At 41.3% G+C, this 20,033-nt stretch overlaps 1 protein-coding gene across 1 annotated transcript in view; it reads right to left on the reverse strand.

Moving 5' to 3' along the window:
- The window catches only part of POLD3 (DNA polymerase delta 3, accessory subunit), a 713,420-nt gene that overhangs the window by 669,214 nt on the left and 24,173 nt on the right, over positions 1-20,033 (reverse strand). Inside the window, exon 2 of the mRNA XM_044072678.1 lies at positions 3,605-3,660. Coding sequence (XP_043928613.1) covers positions 3,605-3,660 — 56 coding nt within the window. The remainder of the gene's footprint in view (positions 1-3,604; positions 3,661-20,033) is intronic.

A 20,033-nucleotide genomic window follows, 5' to 3' on the forward strand; every position in this document is an offset into this window, starting at 1 on the left:
TGTTGATTGTCGGATTGTGGTGTGTCGGGCATGTGAGGTTTCGTGTTTGTGAACTTTCGGTTATGTGGTGTCGGTGATTTCGTTGTCAGTGTTGTAGTGTGTCGGTGTTGTCAGGTAGATGCATATATACACACACACACACACACACACACACACACACACACACATATATACATATATAAACAGGTCTACAAAATCAAGCACTAAAAATAACCCACTGTTTGCACATAAGCGATCCAAGTCTCTGCGAAGGTCTTTTGAGAACAGGGACCACCCCTTCTGTCCTTCTAACAATGATGAAGTTGTGAACACTAATGAAAATGTTGGCACATTCCTGTGCGGCACCTGTATAGCCTGTGATTTCATCTTGATTGGAGATGCTTTTAAATTTCCTCATAATAATTTTAAAGTGCAGTTTAAAAGGCATTTTAACTGTAAAACAACTAATGTAGTTTATGCTGCTATTTGTATGTCCTGTCCTGGTTTTTAAATTTCAAAACCACTCGCAAACTTTCGTCCCATATAAAACAGCATTGTGCAGCAGTTAGAAACAGGGACATGAAAAATGCCTTGATGAAACACAGTTCAGACTGCCCTGCTTTTTCTCACTTTAAATTTTTAGTGCTTGATTTTGTAGATCCGCTTATGGGAGACGTTAACACATTACTGGAGGTTATAGAGCTTCGTTGGCAGCTCAGACTGAATGCCGAAGCACCTCCTGGACTCAATGAGATGCTTAATGTGAAGTGCACTCTCAAATGGAGATGTTAAATATATGTTAATTAAATTATATATACTGTATTAAAGAATTTTATTTACTGCAGTATATTAGCGCAAATGCTTTGATTGTTATTTGATCCTATGCAATCATCAGTCATATTTACAGTTTAACCATTGGTTTCCATGACAACAGCACACATTTTAAAGTTGATTGGATCTTTTTCTGTGTGTATATATTGTTATTAATGTTTCTGCTCATTATTGATTTTATTCTGGACCATATTCAACACTTGTTCTGATGTTTTACATTTTATCTGATGAAGTTCTTCCTACTAGTAAAAGAACGAAAGCTTAGCACCTGCTTCGCTCTTAGTGTACTTCGTGTTCTTATTTTATAATAAGTAGTTCTTGAAGTGTGTTTTTTGTACAAGTGATATAGCTTCTTCATACATGTTCGGAGACTTTTTTATGATTATATATACACATTATATTATATATACACATACATACATAATATATGCGTGTGTGTGTGTGTGCGCGTGTGTGTGTGCGTGTGTGCGTGTGTGTGTGTGTGTGTGTGTGTGTGTGTGTGTGTGTGTGTGTGTGTGTGTGTGTGTGTGTGTGTGTGTGTGTGTATGTCAAAATCTATCCAAATAAATATGCAATACAAAAACTGACCCAAGTCATCTCAATGGAGAACTGATAAATGGGAGAAATGGGAGGGGTACACAAAGACCACCAACTTAAACAAAGGCAATCATTGTAAAAACGTATAATTAAGAGAGAAAATTGTCACTACTCTACATCTACAAAGAAAAATGCATGAGCACACCATTTAATGATATTATGATTCACATTAAGCAAAAAAACAGAACTATCATTGAGGCGGAAAGCACAAGATCACCTCACTAAATTTAAACGCACTGTAAAGCTAAAGATAAAATTAGCTCAAGAAGTGTCTTTTAAGACTACTCTTCCTTAACCAAGAAGGATAAATCAAATAAGTCCATGGATAAATCAATAAGTCCACGAGGCACTAACAACTACTGTAATACACTAATTAAATGAGAATTAGTGGTTAGGATATGTGGTAGCAAACAGCTGTTTGCAGTTACATTTTCTTCAATGAAAACTACCAGTGAAAAGAACACTAAAATGGCAACAAAATATGACTGTAGAGGAAAAATGTCATGGCAAAAAATTAAACACAAATACCAGTTTAAGACCACAGTAAAACTTATAAGGGTCATAAAGAGAAAAAAAAGTGTTCCACTGAATAAAGTAAAAAAAATCATGAGACAGAAACTCAGAAAAATGTCCAAGTAGGGAGGAAGTAAATATAACACAATAGGAATAAAAAAAATATTTGTAAAACATAAAATTATGTTCAAATAGCCTAAATATAGTCTTTATGTGCTTTCAAGCGTCTGCAGTAGGGAAGAAGTGTACAAAAAGCAAGACATTTTGAGATAGGGATGGGCTTAGCAGCTGTGCTGAATAGTCCAAACACCCATGGCCCAAGTCCAACAGGTCCTTACAGTTGGTGCTCCATGATGCCAAATGCACCGTTTCAGTTCTCATGTTATACCACACACAAAAAAAAGAGATATGTTTACTGATATATTTACATACCCAGAACAAATGTCATATGGCCAGATTTTTGTGTACTGGCTGTCAAGAGAGCTTAGCAGCACTGGGAGATAACTAAATTAGAAAAAAATAAATAAACTGACATTTGTTTACTGGAAAAGTCTGACTTGGAACAAGCCAATTTACAGCGGAGGCCCAGTGAGAAACGCTCCAGATGCATGTCTTTGTAACATGGGAGGAAACCATGCATGTCATTAAATAAGCCACTTTTGCCATGCTACAACTCACCAAAATAGATTATTTCACACTTGATTTTCATGAAGAGGTCTTGCGAGAGGGGTGTGTTTCTGGATTCCAAGTGAAAATTGATTAAGTCTCTACGCTTAAAACTTGGTGCAGATAAAAAATAAGGACAGTCATGAAACAAATGGACAAAGAAGGCACTTGGTAATTGCATTTCTTAGACCAGAAACAAGCAGGATGCAAAATCATCAAACTGTATAGTTTCACGTCAATTTTCATATATTTTCTTTCTAGAAAAAGAACATGTACCTTAGTCCTAAGTAGCAACAAATAGAAATTTTCATATTTACAAGATAGTATTGATATAAACAGAACAGCAATGACAAATGGACAACGCAAACATGTAGTAAAATAAAATTCAACCTCACACATGTAGTAAAATAAAATTCACCCTCACAACCCACTAGAGAAAAAAATTTATGAGAAATCAAAGTGCACGAAATCTGTGTGTCCCCAAGTACATTCCTCTACCAATGCAAATTTACAAAATCACATTCCCATTGCAAACAGTGGAAAATCAGGTTTACAGTGACAGTGGCAATGGGTCTCTCCAACTTTTAATGTGTTACAGAGTCTGCATACTTAGAAAAGTGCAAAATTCTACAGAATCAGGGGGGGGGGATTTACGGTCAGATTTAAACTACGTAGACCACAGTAACCAAGAAGTATATATAAACTCAGATTGTCTGTCTGTCTTTCGGCTTTTCCCGGTTAGGGGTCGCCACAGCAGAAACTCCGGTCCGCTAATGATTGGCAGTAGAGTTTTACGTGCTGGCTTGCTGGGCCTAACGCACAACCTTCAACGGAACTGCTCACGCATGTCGCCACACAGAAGACGCTCTAACTGAGAATCGAACGGGCAACGTCTAACTGTGAGGCGACAACGCTACTGCAGCACCACCACCGCACTGGTGAAATAATGCATAACTTTTAAACAAAGAATGAAAAAGTTTACTACATAAACAAGGTTAACCCTCAATGATTTACTTACTGTTTTGCTTGGTTTACATGCACACCCAGTGTATGGCTTAGCCATTTGTAGGTTACCTAAGAAAAAAAAAGGCAATCAGACTGAAAATGAAACTAAAATTCAGGGAAAAAAATGCAATGCACTGCACACAAACATTATAATATAAGCGGTTAAAACTTTTAGACAAGAAAATGGACAGCAAAGACGAATATCTGTAAAGATAAAATAATTCCAGGTTCTTGAAAGGCTAGAACAAAACATTTTCACTTCTTGCATGCTAAAATTCATCTTCAGATGTTCCAAGGAGCAGGCATGATGGCTTGGTAGTAACATATCTGCTACAAAGATCTAAGATTGTGCATTAGTCTGGTCTCTTGTCTGCGTGGAGTTTGCATGTTCTCCCTGTGACGATGTGAGGTAGCGCCAGCTATGCCAGATTGAGTAGGGCAGTGCATGTGGAACATATGCCAGCATAGTTAGCTGGAGTTTTGTAAAGAATTTTATGTCATTTGTATATCATACTGATGTTTATGGATGCTTGTATTAAAAATGTATTTGTAAAGCTGCTTGTGTTAAAAATGTAGCACAGTGGGTCCTGCTGGACAGAAAACCTCAAAATGCACTCATTCACTCAAGGCACTCCTTAAAAATGGAGAACATCGACATCTGTGCAGTGACAGATGCCTGGTTCAAGGCTCCAGAGAGCACCCCTGCATTATCAGGCTATAATTCATACCACACCTTTCAGCCACCTAACCTGGACCGAAACAGTAAAGGCGGAGGCGTGTCCATATTCATTAAGGATATCCACACCTCCAGGCTGGTTGCTCAGCATAATGCATCTGAGATTATCCAAGTGCAACTAACTATGGGCAAGACTGCAATCCAAATTGTAGCTTGCTACAGATCCCCCACATGCCCCAGGATTCCCACTCCTCATTTCTTGATACACTGGAAAATATTAAGGTACAACCTAACACCCTAATAATGGGTGATTTCAACTACCCCATCATTAACTGGGAAAACTACTCGTACCAACTCTTTTGCTCAACGTTTTCTGGAATGCATACATTTCAATGCCTTGGATCAACTTATCCACACCCCCACCACGGGCAGCAGTATCTTAGACCTGGTCATTATCAACATGGGCGACCGGTGTTCCACACCAGAGGTCAATTCCTCGTTGGTCAGATCCAACCACAAGCTAATCACCCTAGACATCCACTTCCCGCCCCCACCCCCCATTAGGGAAATCACCGTAAAAAATTTCTCCAAAGCCAACTTCACGCTTCTTAAGACAGAAGTGGCAACTTCACGACATCCATGCAGACGAACAATAGAGGTACGACTGCTTAATCCTACACAAATGCACTTTATAAGCACTTACATGAGTGCATGGATTGTGCTATCCCTAACAGAGCCAAGATGCTATCCTCAAAAAAAAAAGCCAATCTGGTGGTCCCTTGCCATAAACAAACTCTACAACAGACGAAAGAAACTGCTGCAAAAAAAAAAAAAAGAGTAAAATTCCCATGATTGGAGGAACTCCCTGGTCAGACTCAGTAAGAAGCCGAGATCCCTCATAAAATCCTCCAAAGCTAGTCACGAAAACAAAACTCTCTACTGTTTCTAAAGACAACCACAAAGCATTCTATAGCTATGTCAAGAATTTCAATGACAACACTCAGATCTGCTCTGGGTTACAGCAAAATGGCACTAAATATACAGAACCTACTGATATTGCCAACATCCTGGCAGATAGGTTCTTTACCCCCTCTCACCCCTAAAGGGCTCATCTCTATACCCCCTCTGACCCCCTAAAGGGCTCATCTCTATACCAGAAGAATGCAAAGTTCCTGTAATCACGGCTGCAGAGGTAAAAAACATACTCTCCAAAGCAAAGAACACAGCATCCATGGAACCTGACAACATCCCAGGCTGCATTCTACACAAACTACAGAATGAACTGGCATCCCAACTACAGAACGAACTGGCACCCCACCTATGTACCATATTCAATCATACCTCACCTCAGGCTTTGTGCCCACTGAATGGTGCACAGTGGGGGTTACCCCACTCCACAAAGGGGGATCCACCACCAACCCCGGAAACTACCATCCCATTAGCCTGACAAGCCTGGTCTGCAAGGCCATGGAACGTATCATCATGGAACTTATAAACAAAGACATTGGTAATCTCCAAACTCTGGAAACCACCCAGTTCGGGTTTGTAAAAGGCAGATCACGTCTCCTAAACCTGATAGACTTCTTTGAAGCAGTCATCAAAGCCGTAGATGAAGGTAAGGTGGTTCACACAGCCTATCTAGATCTTACCAAGGCTTTCAACACCATCCCCCACTCTGGAATTATAGATAACCTCACTAAACTAGGTATAAATCCCTATGTCACAAGATGGGTTGCCAACTGGCTCACTGACAGAACCCACACTGTGAAAGTAACAGACTCCAAATCTGACTTCAGACCAGTGACAAGTGGAGTACCACGGGGTTCAGTCCTGGGTCCTCTCCTGTTTGGTATCTACTTCTCTGAAGCACAGGCTAATACAGAAGGTCTTTGGCTAATGAAGTTCGCAGATGACTGCAAACTAGGAGCCATAATCGAAACTCTTAACGATGTGGACATCCTACAAAAGGGTCTCACAGAGACAGATGCCTGGTGTCAAAGCCATGGTCTCAAGCTCAATGCCAAAAAGTGCATTGTCATCCCTTTTGGTAAAAACTCTGTACCCATGAACTACCACATAGGCGGTAGTCTACTTAACACCGAAAGTGTGATAACAGACCTTGGGACACAGGTGGACAGTAGTCTCTCCTTTGATAATTACATCGCCACAGTAGTCAGGAAATCCTTGTACGTGGCACAGCTCATCACAAAAGGTTTCTCATCCAGGAAAAAAGAGGTAATTGTTCCCCTCTACTCATTAGACCCATTATAGAGTACAATGTCTCTTTTGGCATGTACCTCACAAGACATCTATGACAACTGGAAAGGCCGCAGAAATATCACACAAAGAGGATAACCGGCCTCAAACAGATGCCCTATGCAGACCACCTCAAAAAACTCCAGCTTTACTCTGTCGCATATCACCTACTCAGGGGCAATCTCTACCTAACATACAAAACTATGTCAAACCCAAACCTGTTGGACATGCTCCACTTAAAGAAATTCCAATCCCTCTGAGCTACACGGTCTAGGGACCTAAACCTTGTCACCACAATACACAGAACATGCTGGAGGGAATAGATTCCTGTTCCAGAGAGTTTCCATACTCTGGAACAAACTACCTATCTATATCAAACAAAGCTCCTCATTAGCACTCTTCAAGAAAAATCTTGATGATGGGAAATAGGAAATTCACCCTGGGGATCACTTCTGTAGCTCTGCGCGACAGGGGCACAGGAAAATAATTTAATTGGGTGGTGAAAGACAGGGTACCTTTTTGGCTAGGCTTATATAGGCCCTAGGACCAATAGACTAGTACCTACCTATGAAAAGAAATATACATGTATGGCAGGCTGTACTGTGTAACTGCTGAAATGTATATATGTTAACAGAGGATGCTGAAAGGGAAGGGGTTAAGCTCAGCCCAGCTTACCTTAAGAAAAACAGCTTGAAATGAAATGACTTAGCTTAGACCATAAAGGTTTTATCTCAGAATCCTGAATGCAGTAGAGAAGCAGCTTCTGGGCTGGGGTCCTGCTCTTATTGTCCATAGTGGTAAGCTAATTGCTAACCCTGGGGTGCCAGAGAATGGCTGGTTAGTCTTTGCAGAAGAATGAAAGTATTGGAATTGTTTTACAGTCTCCAGATGCCTTAGCAAAACTCTAGGTGTGTACTGTGACACATCTGTGCCAGATCCTGGCTCAAGTTTCTAGTGAGAGGGTAGTGTGATAACCAGAGTCAAGTGACTAGAGTCGATGTCATTTTCCAGCCAGCACTGAAACTGCATTTATATATTAGTGAGAGATGTGAGAAGACCGTCAGCATTCTATTTTTGTGAACCTGACAGCAAGGACACTCATCCACTTCATCTTGCCTTGCTCTAGCCAGTAAGTAGGGAATAGTAATTCTTCAGGTTAGGAAATATAGTGAGATTAGTTAAATATTGTTTTTCTGTATCTGTTTGAATCTTTCCAGCTGTGTTGCTTTTATATTTCCTGCAAACTGAAACTCTGATGTTTAATGTGAATAGATATTCGGTATTTTCATGTTCTCTATTTTATTATTAAACATATCTAAACCTTTCATTTTGGCTGGTCTTTTAGAAAATAACTTAACCTTTGACAGTAATTGCATTTATTTGGTGACACTATGGCTTCATTCTCCTGGAAGTCTTGCCACTTGGTCAATTTTACTAACAGTAATTGGGTACCCTGGTAACAGCCTTAAAGTAGATGGCTAGTGGCAGTGAATCGACCTTATAGTCTGGGTGGAGATGGCAGAATTGGTAAATCTGTACCAGCCTTTTCCAGGTGTGTATGAAAATCAAATCTCAAAGATTGTGTGTGTCAACTACTTGGAATAGGGACACAGAGCATTGACTTCTGCACAGAAAGGTGGAGTCTTATTTGGGGCCTGGACAGGAGGTCTAGCCCTAGGTCTTTAGTGTGTTCCCTGTGTCTCTTAAGGAACATTGTGCTTGGTGCAGAGAGCTGCACCTGAAAATACTGTGTGTATCCATTTTTGTTCTAAGTGAATGTCCCCACCAGTGTCAGTGGTGAAGATTGAGGCTCCTTGACTACTGTCCCAGAGGAGGGACATCACATATTGGTGAGCAGTGGTGTGCATATTAATTGAACTTCTGTCGTCTGTAAGCAGTTGTCACTGAAGGTGTGTGTACGCTCAGCAACTACAAGGTAAAAATACAGTTTCATTTTTCACAACAGTTGTATTTACTTCTGTTAATTTAGTTTAGTCGGGGAAAGCAAGGTTATGGCAAGCTGGCAGTGAACAAGTTGGCTATGGTGTACAAATCTAAAGGACTGGTGCATGTCGACCTGAATAAAGAGAAAATGATTTCAACCTTAATCGCAGCTGCAACACAGACCAGCAACCAGAACAACCAGTCTGTCAATGGGGATGCGCACCCACAGAAACAGAACAGTTCACCTTTTTCTCAGAGGATTTAAAAATATGTCTGGAGTTAAAGAGACTTGAACTTGAGGCAAAACGCATGGAAATAGAATTGGCAGAGAGACTGTAGCATTTGAAGGTCAAAACAATGAGAGACTGTGGTGTTTGGAGGCCAAAGAAAATGAGAAGCAGCATCAACACGAGAGGGACATGCCGACTCTTTGACAGGAACATGGAGGGAATGGGGAAGGGAATAACTGAATCCCAGAAGAAACAAAAAGTCAGTAAATTTCTTCCACAGTATAGAGAAGGTGATAATTGATAGTTTTATTCATATGTTTGAAAGAATATGTAAACAGTATAATGTTGGCCAAGGGCTGTGGGTACGGTTCCTGACCCCCTTACTCCAAGGTAAAGCTGTAACTGCTGTTTCTAAATTGTCTGATACTGACTGTTTAAATTATGACAAGGTTAAGCAATGCTTATTGGAATGTTATAAGTTAACATCTGAAGTTTACTGAAAAAAGTTTTGTGAACATAGAGGGGCAGATGAAACTGCATGTGATTATATTGCTGAGCTAAGCACTTATTTTCATAGGTGGGTGACTGGGTGTCAGGTTACCATTTTGAAAGGCTGGCAGAACTTTTGGTGAGGGAACAAGCCCTGAACACTTTGTCTGAGGACATGAGAATCTGGTTGGCAGACTGGGAGTGTATTTCTGCAGATGAGCTGGGAGAAAAGAGGATCTCTACTTAGTAAGCAAGACACCACTGCACAAAAAGGGGATACCCAGTGCTGCATATGGATATAAGGGAACCCATGGTGGGCAGTCTAAATCACCCCAACAGAGGCCACCAGGAACAGGTGAAACCACTAGTTCACGTACACAGCCAGGATCAATGCTTAGATGTTTTAAATGTAACCAGAGGGTCATGTAGCATACAAATGTCCACTGAAGCAAGATGGGGAAACAAAAGATGAGGGGAGCCAGCAAGTGGGAATAACAGTACGAAAGTGGTAAGTTGTCTGGAAACCACAGGGGTACCAAACTATCACCAAAGTTTGTATCCTATCTTAGTGGGTGGGAAACAGGCCACTGCAAAGACAGAGACAGCCTCTGACATAACCATTGTGAAGCCTGCAGTGGTTAAAGAGAAGCAATACTTGCTTGGACAGTCCACTCCAGTCAGAGCTTTAGGGGGGTGACCCCATTCCAAATACCTTTGGCTATGGTTTACCTTGACTGGGAGGGTGGAAAAGGAAGCATGCAAGTAGGTGTTTGAGGTTATTTCTGTAGATGTCTTGATAGGGAATTAATCTGATAATGCAATACCTTCTGTGCATACAGTTACAAGCAGTCAGGCATGTGGGTCTAGTAGCCTGGGGGAAGACCCACACAGACCCCACATCTGAAGCCGGGGCTGGTGATGTGGCTACTTCAGGGGGGAAGCTACCCTGTAGCAATAAGCCTGAAGGTGAGCCACAGCTGGAGATAGGTAATGATGTTCTCTTGGACAGGGTGACTGCAGGGGCAGAGGTGAGTGGTAGTACCCAGGCTGACAGTGAGGCATCACTGTCAGAAGATAGCAGACTTCCTGTGGAAGTGGAGCTGGGAAGGGTCAGAAAGGTAGAGTTGAGACAGGCTCAGCTCTCAAACCATACACTATGAAACTTGAGGGAGGTAGCTAAAAAGGCACCCGATTCTCAAGGAAAAGGGGAGTCTGCATACCAGAACAAAGGGTTACTGTACAGGGAAAGGGGACCCCTGAAGAAGGGCTAGAGGGTGAGGTAGTACAGTAGTTGGTAGTGTCTCAAACCTATCATTTAGCACTTTTAGTCGTAGCGCATGACATTTCTTTTGCAGGTAATAGGTGCATAAAGCATACCAAGAGACATTATGCAGAACTTTTATTGGCCAGGAATTGCAAGGGACCTAACAGGGTACTGAAGGACCTGTGTGCAGTACCATAAAGTAGGCAAGGCAGGAGACAAGGTCAAAGTTCCTTTGATACCTTGCCTGTGATTGAGGAGCCATTTCAGAGGACAGCTATGAATATTGTGGGGCCACTGAACACCCCAAGTTCAACAGGGAAGAAATATACCCTAGTGGCAGTAGATTATAAAACTAGATACCCCAAGGAGGTGGCTCTGTCCTCCCTTGAGGCAGAGAAGGTGGCAAATGCTTTATTAAATATATTCAGCAGTGTAGATTTCCCTGACAGAAATACTAACTGAAACAGGTGCCAATTTCATGTCAGACCTGCTGGCTTGTCTGTGGGAGCGCTGTGCAGTGAAGCACCTAAAGACCACCCCCTACCACCCCCAGACTAACAGTCTTGTGGAGAGGTTAAACATTGTTAAGGGCATTTGCAGACTAGTTTAAGAGAGAGTGGGACAAATATTTGCCCCATCTGCTGTTTACATTCAGACAGGTATCCCAGGAAGTCACGGGTTTTTCATCCTTTGACTTGCTGTATGGGCAAAGGGTGGTGTGGAGGGGGCTTGGATTTGATTCGTGATAAGTGGGAGGATGAGTGTGGATCCCACAAGGCATCTGTTATGGCATATGTCTTAAACCTCAACACAAGGCTTAGGGAACTCATGGGCTTGACCCAGGAGAAACTGGCAGGAGCCCAACAGCAGAAAAAGATCTAGAATAACAGGAATGTTCGAGCCTGAGAGTATGCTGTGGGACAGCAAGGTACTCATCCTGTCAAGACACAATAAGCTGCAGGCAGCCTGGGAAGGACCATTCAAAGTGGTAAGGAAGGTCAGTGATGTTATCTACATGGTAGAACTGCTAGACAAGAGCAGGTGCACAAACTGTACCACAATAGGGAGGCCCTTGTGCTGAATATTTGCTGTGGGTAGCAGGAGGAACCTGAGGAGGATCTGGTGACTTATCTCCTCAGTGAGGCTTGGATGGACACCTCAATGGAAGGGGTCAGCAATGCCAATGCAGATGGGTTCTCAAGACAGGGTATGGGTTAGTGTGTTCCAAGACAGCCTCATTCCTCTCAAGCAACACTTCTTCAGGGTCACTTGAGAAACTAACTTGAATCTTCAAAAGGGGGAGAGAGGTGATAATGAGAGATAGTGCCGGCTGTGCCAGAGATAGTAGGGCAGTGCACATGTAACATATGTCAGCATAGCTAGCTGGAGTTCTGTACAGAATTTTATGTCATTTGTATATCAAACTGCTTTGTACAGATGCTTGTATTAAAAATGTATTTGTAAAGCTGCTTGCGTTAAAAATGTGAGTCCTGCTGAACAAAAAAGAAATACATGTATGTCAGGCTGTATTGTGGTAACTGCTGAAATGTATACATGTTAACAGAGGATGCTGGAAAGGAATGGGGTTAAGCTCAGCCCAGCCTACCTTAAGAAAAATAGCTTGAAATTAAATTATCTGGTTTAGGCCATGAAGATTTTATTTCACAAGCTTGAATGTAGCAGAGATGCATTGTCTCAGCTGGGGTCCTGTTCTTAATGGTGAGCTAATTTCTACCACGTGGTGCCAGAGAATCACTGGTTAGTCTTTGCAGAAGGATGAAAGTACTGGAATTGTTTTACAGTCTCCAGATGTCTTAACAAAGCTGTAGGTGTGTATTGTGACACATCTGTGCCAGATCCTGTCTCACGTTTCTATTGAGGGGGCAGTACAGGAATCACAGAGTCAGGTGACTAGATGTGATATTCTGCAGCCAGCATTGAAACTGCATTTAGTGAGAGATGCGAGAGGACTCTCGGCACTCTGTTTTTGGGAACCTGACAACAAAGGACACTCATCTACTTCATCGTGCCTTACTCTAACCAGTAGGTAGACAACAATAATTCTTCAATAAGTTAGGAAAATATAGTGTGATTAGTTAAATATTGTTTTTTCTGTATCTGTCGCAATCTTTCCAGCTGTGCTGTTGTCATATTTCCTGCAAATTAAAACTCTGGTGTTTACTGTAACTAGATATTCAGTATTTTCATGTTTTCTATTTTATTATTTATTATTAAATATATCTAAACCTTTCATTGTGGCTGGTCTTTCAGAAAATAGCACAACCTTTGAGAGTAATTGCATTTACCTGGTCACACTATGGCTTCATGCTCCTGAAAATCTTGCCACTTGGTTAACACTACCATTGTGCCAGTCCTTCCCCGTGTGTGTGTGTGTGTGTGTGTGTGTGTGTGTGTGTGTGTGTGTGTGTGTGTGTGTGTGTGTAAATCAAATCTCAAAGAGCGTGTGTGCCAGCTACTTGGAACAGGGACACAGAGCACCGATTTCTGCTGAGAGAAAGGTGGAGCCTTTTATGGAGTCTGGCCAGGAAGTCTAGCCCCAGGTCTAAAGCATGCTCCCTATGTGTTAAGGGAAATTGTGCTTGGTGCTGAGAGCTGCATCTGAAAATACTTTCTGCATCCATTTTTGTTCTAAATGAACATTCCTCACTGGTGTCAGTGGTGAGGATTGAGGCTCCTTGATTACTGGCCCAGAGGAGGGATGTAGCACTCCCTATGTTTATACAGATTTTCTCTTTGGGGTACTCCAATTTCAGTCCTATATCACAAAAACATGCTGGTTAAATGGCTTGACTAAACTGTGCAAATAAAATGTAATTTCTGGTCTCTATCATGGCTGAAAAGAGGTTGGGCAAGATCCAGTTCACTTATTCAGTTAAAAATCAGTAAAACTCAAAACAGCCAGCTCTAAACCAAACCTGAACTCAGCAATTCAACTGTCACACCTTTCAGCATTTTACATCAAATAAAAATGAAAGAGCAGTTGTGAAGGTAAAGCTGAACACAACAGTAGATGATCCAATAGATCACTGTTGCAATAGCCTAAGCTAAATTGATCCTACCCCCTGTTACTGACCAGCTTCTCAAAGCTTTGGGCACCTTCCATGCACTCCAACTGTCAGGACCTCTAGCAGAGCTCCATAAAAACACATCTGGAGAACAGAACACTTCAGATATTTCTGTCAGGGATGAAAGGAAGAGCCCTGAAGAACAATGCTAGGAAATAAACCAAACACTAACTATACACAAAAAAAAGTGTGAATCTAGCCACATCCTGACATGAAAAAAATACAAACAAGAAAAAAGGCAGTGGTAGGGAGGGGAGGACAGGCTAATGCAATGGTGATCTATTACAATATCTACTGTTATGCTACGTTTTACTTACACAACTTTACAATGTTCAAAACACAGATCAGTGTTGCAGTAGCCTAAGCTAAATGGATACCACACCAAAATTTAGGAAGAAAAAGGAAAAAACAGGGAGGCTACTCTAGGAGTCCCAGGAGAATTCTGAACCTGGAAAAAAAATACTGATTGTAGTGGTTTGTAAAACCATGTACACAGGACCATGTTACTGCCTCTAAAATACTTAGGAGTCCACCCCTTTCCAAAAGCCCACAAAAGAAGCCAAAACTCTTGTGGAATGGGCTGTACACCTGCCTAGACATGGTTTATTCTGGCACATACACGGGTTTTCTAGCAGCTGTTTTTCTCATCACCTTTAATTCTATCATCCATGCAGTTAACTGAAAAGTTTCCAGACTGGAGTATATCAGAACTGCCCCCTGTCTTGTGTGTGTGAGTAAATTCAGTCTGTGGGGAAACCTGTGGTAATTGGCCTTGGCCAAATTGAAAAGAAGGGAGAGTCACTGTTGCTTTGGTCAAATGGGATTCACCAGCAGTGTTTGGAGAGTTCCTCTAGATCTTTCGAAGAATCCTGGAAATTAGTGCAAACAGCGGAAAAGCATACAGAAGCATTTCCAAACAGTGAGAATGAGAAAGCATCCATCTTCCAAACCTGCTTGCAAGAGTCCTTGAGCAGAATTTCTTTAGTTGCCTGTTCTAAAAGGAGCATACCTCTCAATCACTTAGAGCAAGAAATCTGGACAAAGCCTTAAATAAAAGATGGACAAACACCCAAAAATAGGAACAGTTTTTAAATATTGCTCTTACAAGCTTAGAAAGTTGACAGAATAACATGTTTTGCATTAGCATGAATTTTCTGAAGGGTATGAAGTCTGAAACTCAAATGTCTGTCCTTATTTTCTAACTTCAGTCTTTAATGATTTGCTACTAATTGCCAGAAAATCACAATTTTATGAAAATCTAGACATTCTGCGAAAATCTGTACAGTTGAGAGGTATAGAAAGGAGGCAAACAATTTACTTGATGTGTTTCTCACAGCTGAGTCAATTCTTGTATGACTCCAGGATGAGATTTCAATTTGCAGTGGTGGTGGGGTGGAGGGTCTGCCCTGGTCCTGCTGAGTTTTTCTGCAATGAAGTTTTGCTCTAAGAGAATGTATGAATCCTAAAAAAGTCACACTGAGGCCATCACAGCAAGTCTGCAAAGAGGCTAAAGATCATATCTCTCAGCCTCAAAGCTCGATCTGAACAAAGCCAAGTTAATGGGGGGACAAAGACCTAAAAATAGGGACAAAGTTTAAATACAGCTCATATAAATCACCTGAGAAGCACAAAACACAGAAAAGTGTTAAAACACCTGAAAGGAAAAGTGCAGAAAGAGCAAATGAGTAAAGAGGTCGTAAGACAGCCATATCAACCATCCTAACAGTAAAGAATACCATCTGCAACAGCAAGAAAGGTGGACTGAATATCACTTACAAATCGTATATATGTATTCACACGTGTGTGCATGTATGTATGCATGTATAAATGCACACAGATGATACAAGCACTTCAAAGGAAGGCAACAAAGTTATGCATAATAGGAGTAAAATCATATCAAGAAAGAAAGGAGAAATGCAAAACTTCGTTCCTGAAGAAAATAAAAGGAATTACATAACAGAACATTTTAAAGTAATTTGCTGATATTTGTCCTTATCTTCTGCATTATGGCATGCAGACTGACTCTAATGTTACACAATGACCATGTGGAGGAAATTGGAGCACGATTGCTACTTGAATTTCGGTGTTTGGACACATTCAAATGTATAGAAATAATAAAGAGGTTTATAAAATGTATAAATGTTAAGTCACATCTTAAACAATGTACTAAAATACTTTTTGACCACACTTGTAACCTGCAAAGACACCTGTGCTCTGTGCATGTTTGCCATTTCTTTCTGATGTTAATAAATTCTCTGGTGTGTATTACAAGAGTCGGTCAATCATTGTTAGCATATAGAGGGAAAAACTGTCCCTTGCCCTCATGATCAAACCACACCAACACTGGGTGAATCCTGATATACCAACACCCACTCAAGGGTTACTGCTTAACGATACTACATGGGACCTGACAGCTTGCATACCTAATAAATAGAACCTAAATTGAGCTTGTGAAACCCCCTACTTAAATGGTTCAACCTAAGATTTGCTACAGGATTTGTCCCTAGAGTATGGCAAACTACAGTGGTGATGCCCCTACACAAGGGCAGCCCTACCACTGACCCAGGAAACTATAAACATTGAACCTAGATGATAGGATGGGTAGACACAAACTTACTCCAGGACTGATCTGTCCTTCTGGAGAAGAGGATACAGTAATGGGTGGTAAATATTGGCAATGTATAAATCGTTTTGTGACTCATCTGTGCTGTATCTTCTGTTGACATACAATTCTTCTAGACAGTCTACATATATGGTGCCTTTTACTTCCTCTACCAGCGATTCCCCCATTCATCTATTACTGTTCCTTGCTTCCCACTATTGGCAGTTAAATGTGAATTAGAGTAGTGGCAAAACTTAACATTTGTCTGCCTTGCTTCCAGACTCTATTCCATTTTCTTTATTCATTTATTTTTTTTACTTCCCACTATGTTTTCATAAACGTATTGTTTCTACTATCTTAGAACATTAGAGTTCTTTGAGTCTCTGCCCCAAAATTACTTCAGGGCCCTTCTTTTCAACATCTCACTGCATCTCATTATAGTCTTCTCACTTATTTTCCTCAACTGTAACCTCCCAAATGCAGTCCAACTCAGGATATCTTTACCCCTCTTTCCTATAATCTGGACTGCAACCCCCCAAATGCAGTCCAACTCAGGATATCTTAACCCCTCTTTCCTATAATCTGGACTGCATTACCTACAGATCCTTCTAACAACTGCCTCTTCATCCTATGTTCCATCACCCTTTATAACTATATACACTCTTATCTTTCACCTAAGCTAGATCAATAATGCTCTAACAAATTGTTTCTGTCCTTGTGTGTGCTTTTCTCCCAGTATTGCCATTTACTTCTCCAACTGCTAGAATGTTTTTCTCTTTCGTGTATTCTTCAATTGAGTTGTACACATCTTTTATTTGAGGCCTTTTTTTGTTGTTGTTTCCATAGTCCTGTTATGATTCTTTCCTAGCAGTAGATCACTTCAACAAGCTCTTCCCTACTTTTTTCTCCAATCAATTAATAAATATCAGTGCCCAGTAACCATTTGTCTTCCATGAGCCCAGTATCCTCCCCCTCCATTCCCCTTAGGAGTCTGTCTTTATCTGTTTTCCAGGAATTCAGATCCAGGCATCCTCAAAATGAGTGTTTCTGATCCCTCCATCCTCCTTTAGTGCTCTCTGCATCTCCAAAAAAATAAAAAAGAAAATGTTGAAGGCCTCCAGGTAAACCTTATTATTTTTTCTGGCATATACAAACACTTATGCAGGCATTTCCAAACAAATATCCTGAATTTCCTCGGTATGATTATCTATCTTATTGTACTCCTCATCTTAGACCATTGTTTCCTCTGTATCACTATCACCAAGTTTTGGACCCATGTTTCTTTCATTTGTCTTATTTCTTTGACATGCTTATCAACAAACCGTTACTCTTGCATGCTTTTTTTTTTGCCATCCCTCTGTTAGACCAATTATCTGTTCCCGCTGTCGTACACCACTGTGTTTTCCTCTCCTCATCCATCAATGCAAATTAATGAAAACTTACTCTATTATGGAACCCATAATCTTCTTTCACCTCCTCCCAGGTCTTCATTCTGCAGTTACCTGTTCTCAGAACTATAGCCATGTTCAATTCTCTCCAGCTGTCTCTCTCTCTTTCTCTCCTTTACCTTCTTTTTCATCCCACTATGTGGGATTATGTCTTGTTTCAGACACCTTATTTTATCGGATTCAAACATTCCACTGAATATTTTCCCCTACATTCTCAAAGATTGGTTGCCCCAACTTTTCCTATTGCCCCCAACTATTTAACATTTGTTTACCAGGAAAGTCCACCTTGGAACAGGCTAATTTTCAGCGGAGGCCTGGAGAGAAACACGTATTTCCTCTTCGATCCATGTGTTCTTCTGTACTAACATTTTAACCCACTTTATTCCTCTTTCATCATCTCTGGCCTTAGCCATGTGCATCAGTATCACCACTACACCATATCTTCTGGGTCAGGAATTCCCAGCCCTCGCTGTTCCTTCGGCATTCTCTTATTCCATGCCAAACTTGGCTTTTCATCTGCTTGACAAAATACCTTGAGATGCTCTTTTCCTCTGGGAGGGTCCAGAATGCCTGCCCTGGATACAGTAACCGCAAGAGTACATGCCAATGTAATACTTGCACTCACTGTTCGAGAGAACTGTGTAGAAAAATCTGTAGCTTCCATCGTGTCAGATCTTTTATCTGCTCCATCAAACTTCCACATGTCCTTTATCTTGAGACATCATATGTCTCCCTTAACTATCATCATATGTCTCCCTTAACTATCCCCAAATATTTTTGCTTTCACCAACTCAGTACCTTTCCTTTCTCTCTACCTGTTTCCCCATATTTATTCCTATGGATTTTATTTCATCCTTATTTAATTTCGTAACCAGAGATCCTCCCTAAATCTGACCATATCGGGTATCCAGATCTTTGGATTAGACAGTGTTGTTATCATATCATTTACATATAAAGCTATTTTAAGATGTCCTTCGTGGTTCACTGTTGCAGTCATCACTGTAGGGTTCTTCCTGCCAGCAGCAGCCCCCAATTGGCCAGAATCCCAAAGTCTGGATCGGGCGCCAGCTGAGGTTGCATTTATCCTGACATCAATGCGCCGGAGGGTATAAAGCCCTTAGCTGACGCCATTTCCCTAGTCTTTCTTGCCCTTTGCAGTTCACTGATGCCGGTCGGCCTGTTCCCGTTTGTTTTTGGATCTAATCCCAAGATTTTAGTTTTTTTTACAGATAAGTACCCCGTTGGGGGGGTCTTTTTCTTGCTCCAGTCAGATGTCATAAAAAGTTAATAATTGTATTTCTTGTGGGAAGCAAATACCTCATAGGGATTTTCACTCTTACTGTATTCCCTGCCTGGGTCCTGACCACAACATTGCTAATTGTATGTTTTGTGCTAGATTTAATCAGCATAGATAGAACTTTGCCTTTTACTATTTTGGAAAAAGGTTTAATTATAACATGTCTTCAGATTCTTTTCCGGCTTCTGGGGTGTGTAAGAGGCGCAGAGATGCAGACAGGCCTCCGAGGTCCACAGCAAAGGATGTTACTCAGTTATTGCCAGTTGCTGGTTCAGTCGTCAGTGAGGCGCCTTTGCAGCCCCTGTCGTCCGCCTCTTTTGAACCAATTGCCTGTACCAACTCTGGTGTGGAGCTGATGTGGTCTTCAGAATTGCCAGGGACTGGACCTTCGGATACTGCTCCCTCAGTTGGGTCTGGAGCCGGTAGGCAAGTATTGGCTTCTGAGGGAGTTCTCAGGCCTTCCAAGCTTCCTGTAAATGTGGATTCGGGTTTACATGCTATGTCAAAGTCTAAGGCTCCAGCTAAAGTGAAGTGGCTAGCTCAGGCACCTTTTGATCAGGGTCCTAGGTCTCAGAGGCAGATGTTTAGGATGGCTGAAGATCTCTTAACTATGATCAGGGGTTCTCATCCCCCTCCTGACAAGAAGCCTAGATTATAGTCCGGTTATGATTCTTCAGACCAAATTTCTGTTTCTTCTGCTTCTTCCCTTGAGCAGGATTATTCTTTTCCTCTTTATGAGGATTCTGATGCTGAAGATTCCTTTCCTTCCGCCTCTCCTCCTGAGGATTATTCTTTTGGTGAAACTTTGCATGATATGAGGGTGCATTTTCACTGGGAAGGGCAGGAATTCTCTGAATCCAAAAAAAGGCTTAGGGATTTTCTTCTTCTCCCACAGCATAAGCCTCTGGCTATTCCCCCTGTATTGGACATTGTTGATGATGTTTTTTCAGAAGCTTCTCTCTCTCCTGATTCTTTTCCCCCTACTCCAGGCCAAACCAGATAGGTATTATAGGGTTCCAGAGTCTCATAAATTTATTTTTAAAAATCTTTCGCCTGATCCGGAAACAATTTCTCAGTGTCCTAAGGGTGATAAAGCGGCCTCTGCTAAAAATCCTATTCCTTTTGACCGAGAGTCCAGGGCTTTGGAGAG

Source organism: Protopterus annectens, chromosome 5.part0 (assembly GCF_019279795.1).
Source record: "Protopterus annectens isolate FY-2018-M chromosome 5.part0, PAN1.0, whole genome shotgun sequence".
Classification (NCBI taxonomy): domain Eukaryota; kingdom Metazoa; phylum Chordata; order Ceratodontiformes; family Protopteridae; genus Protopterus; species Protopterus annectens.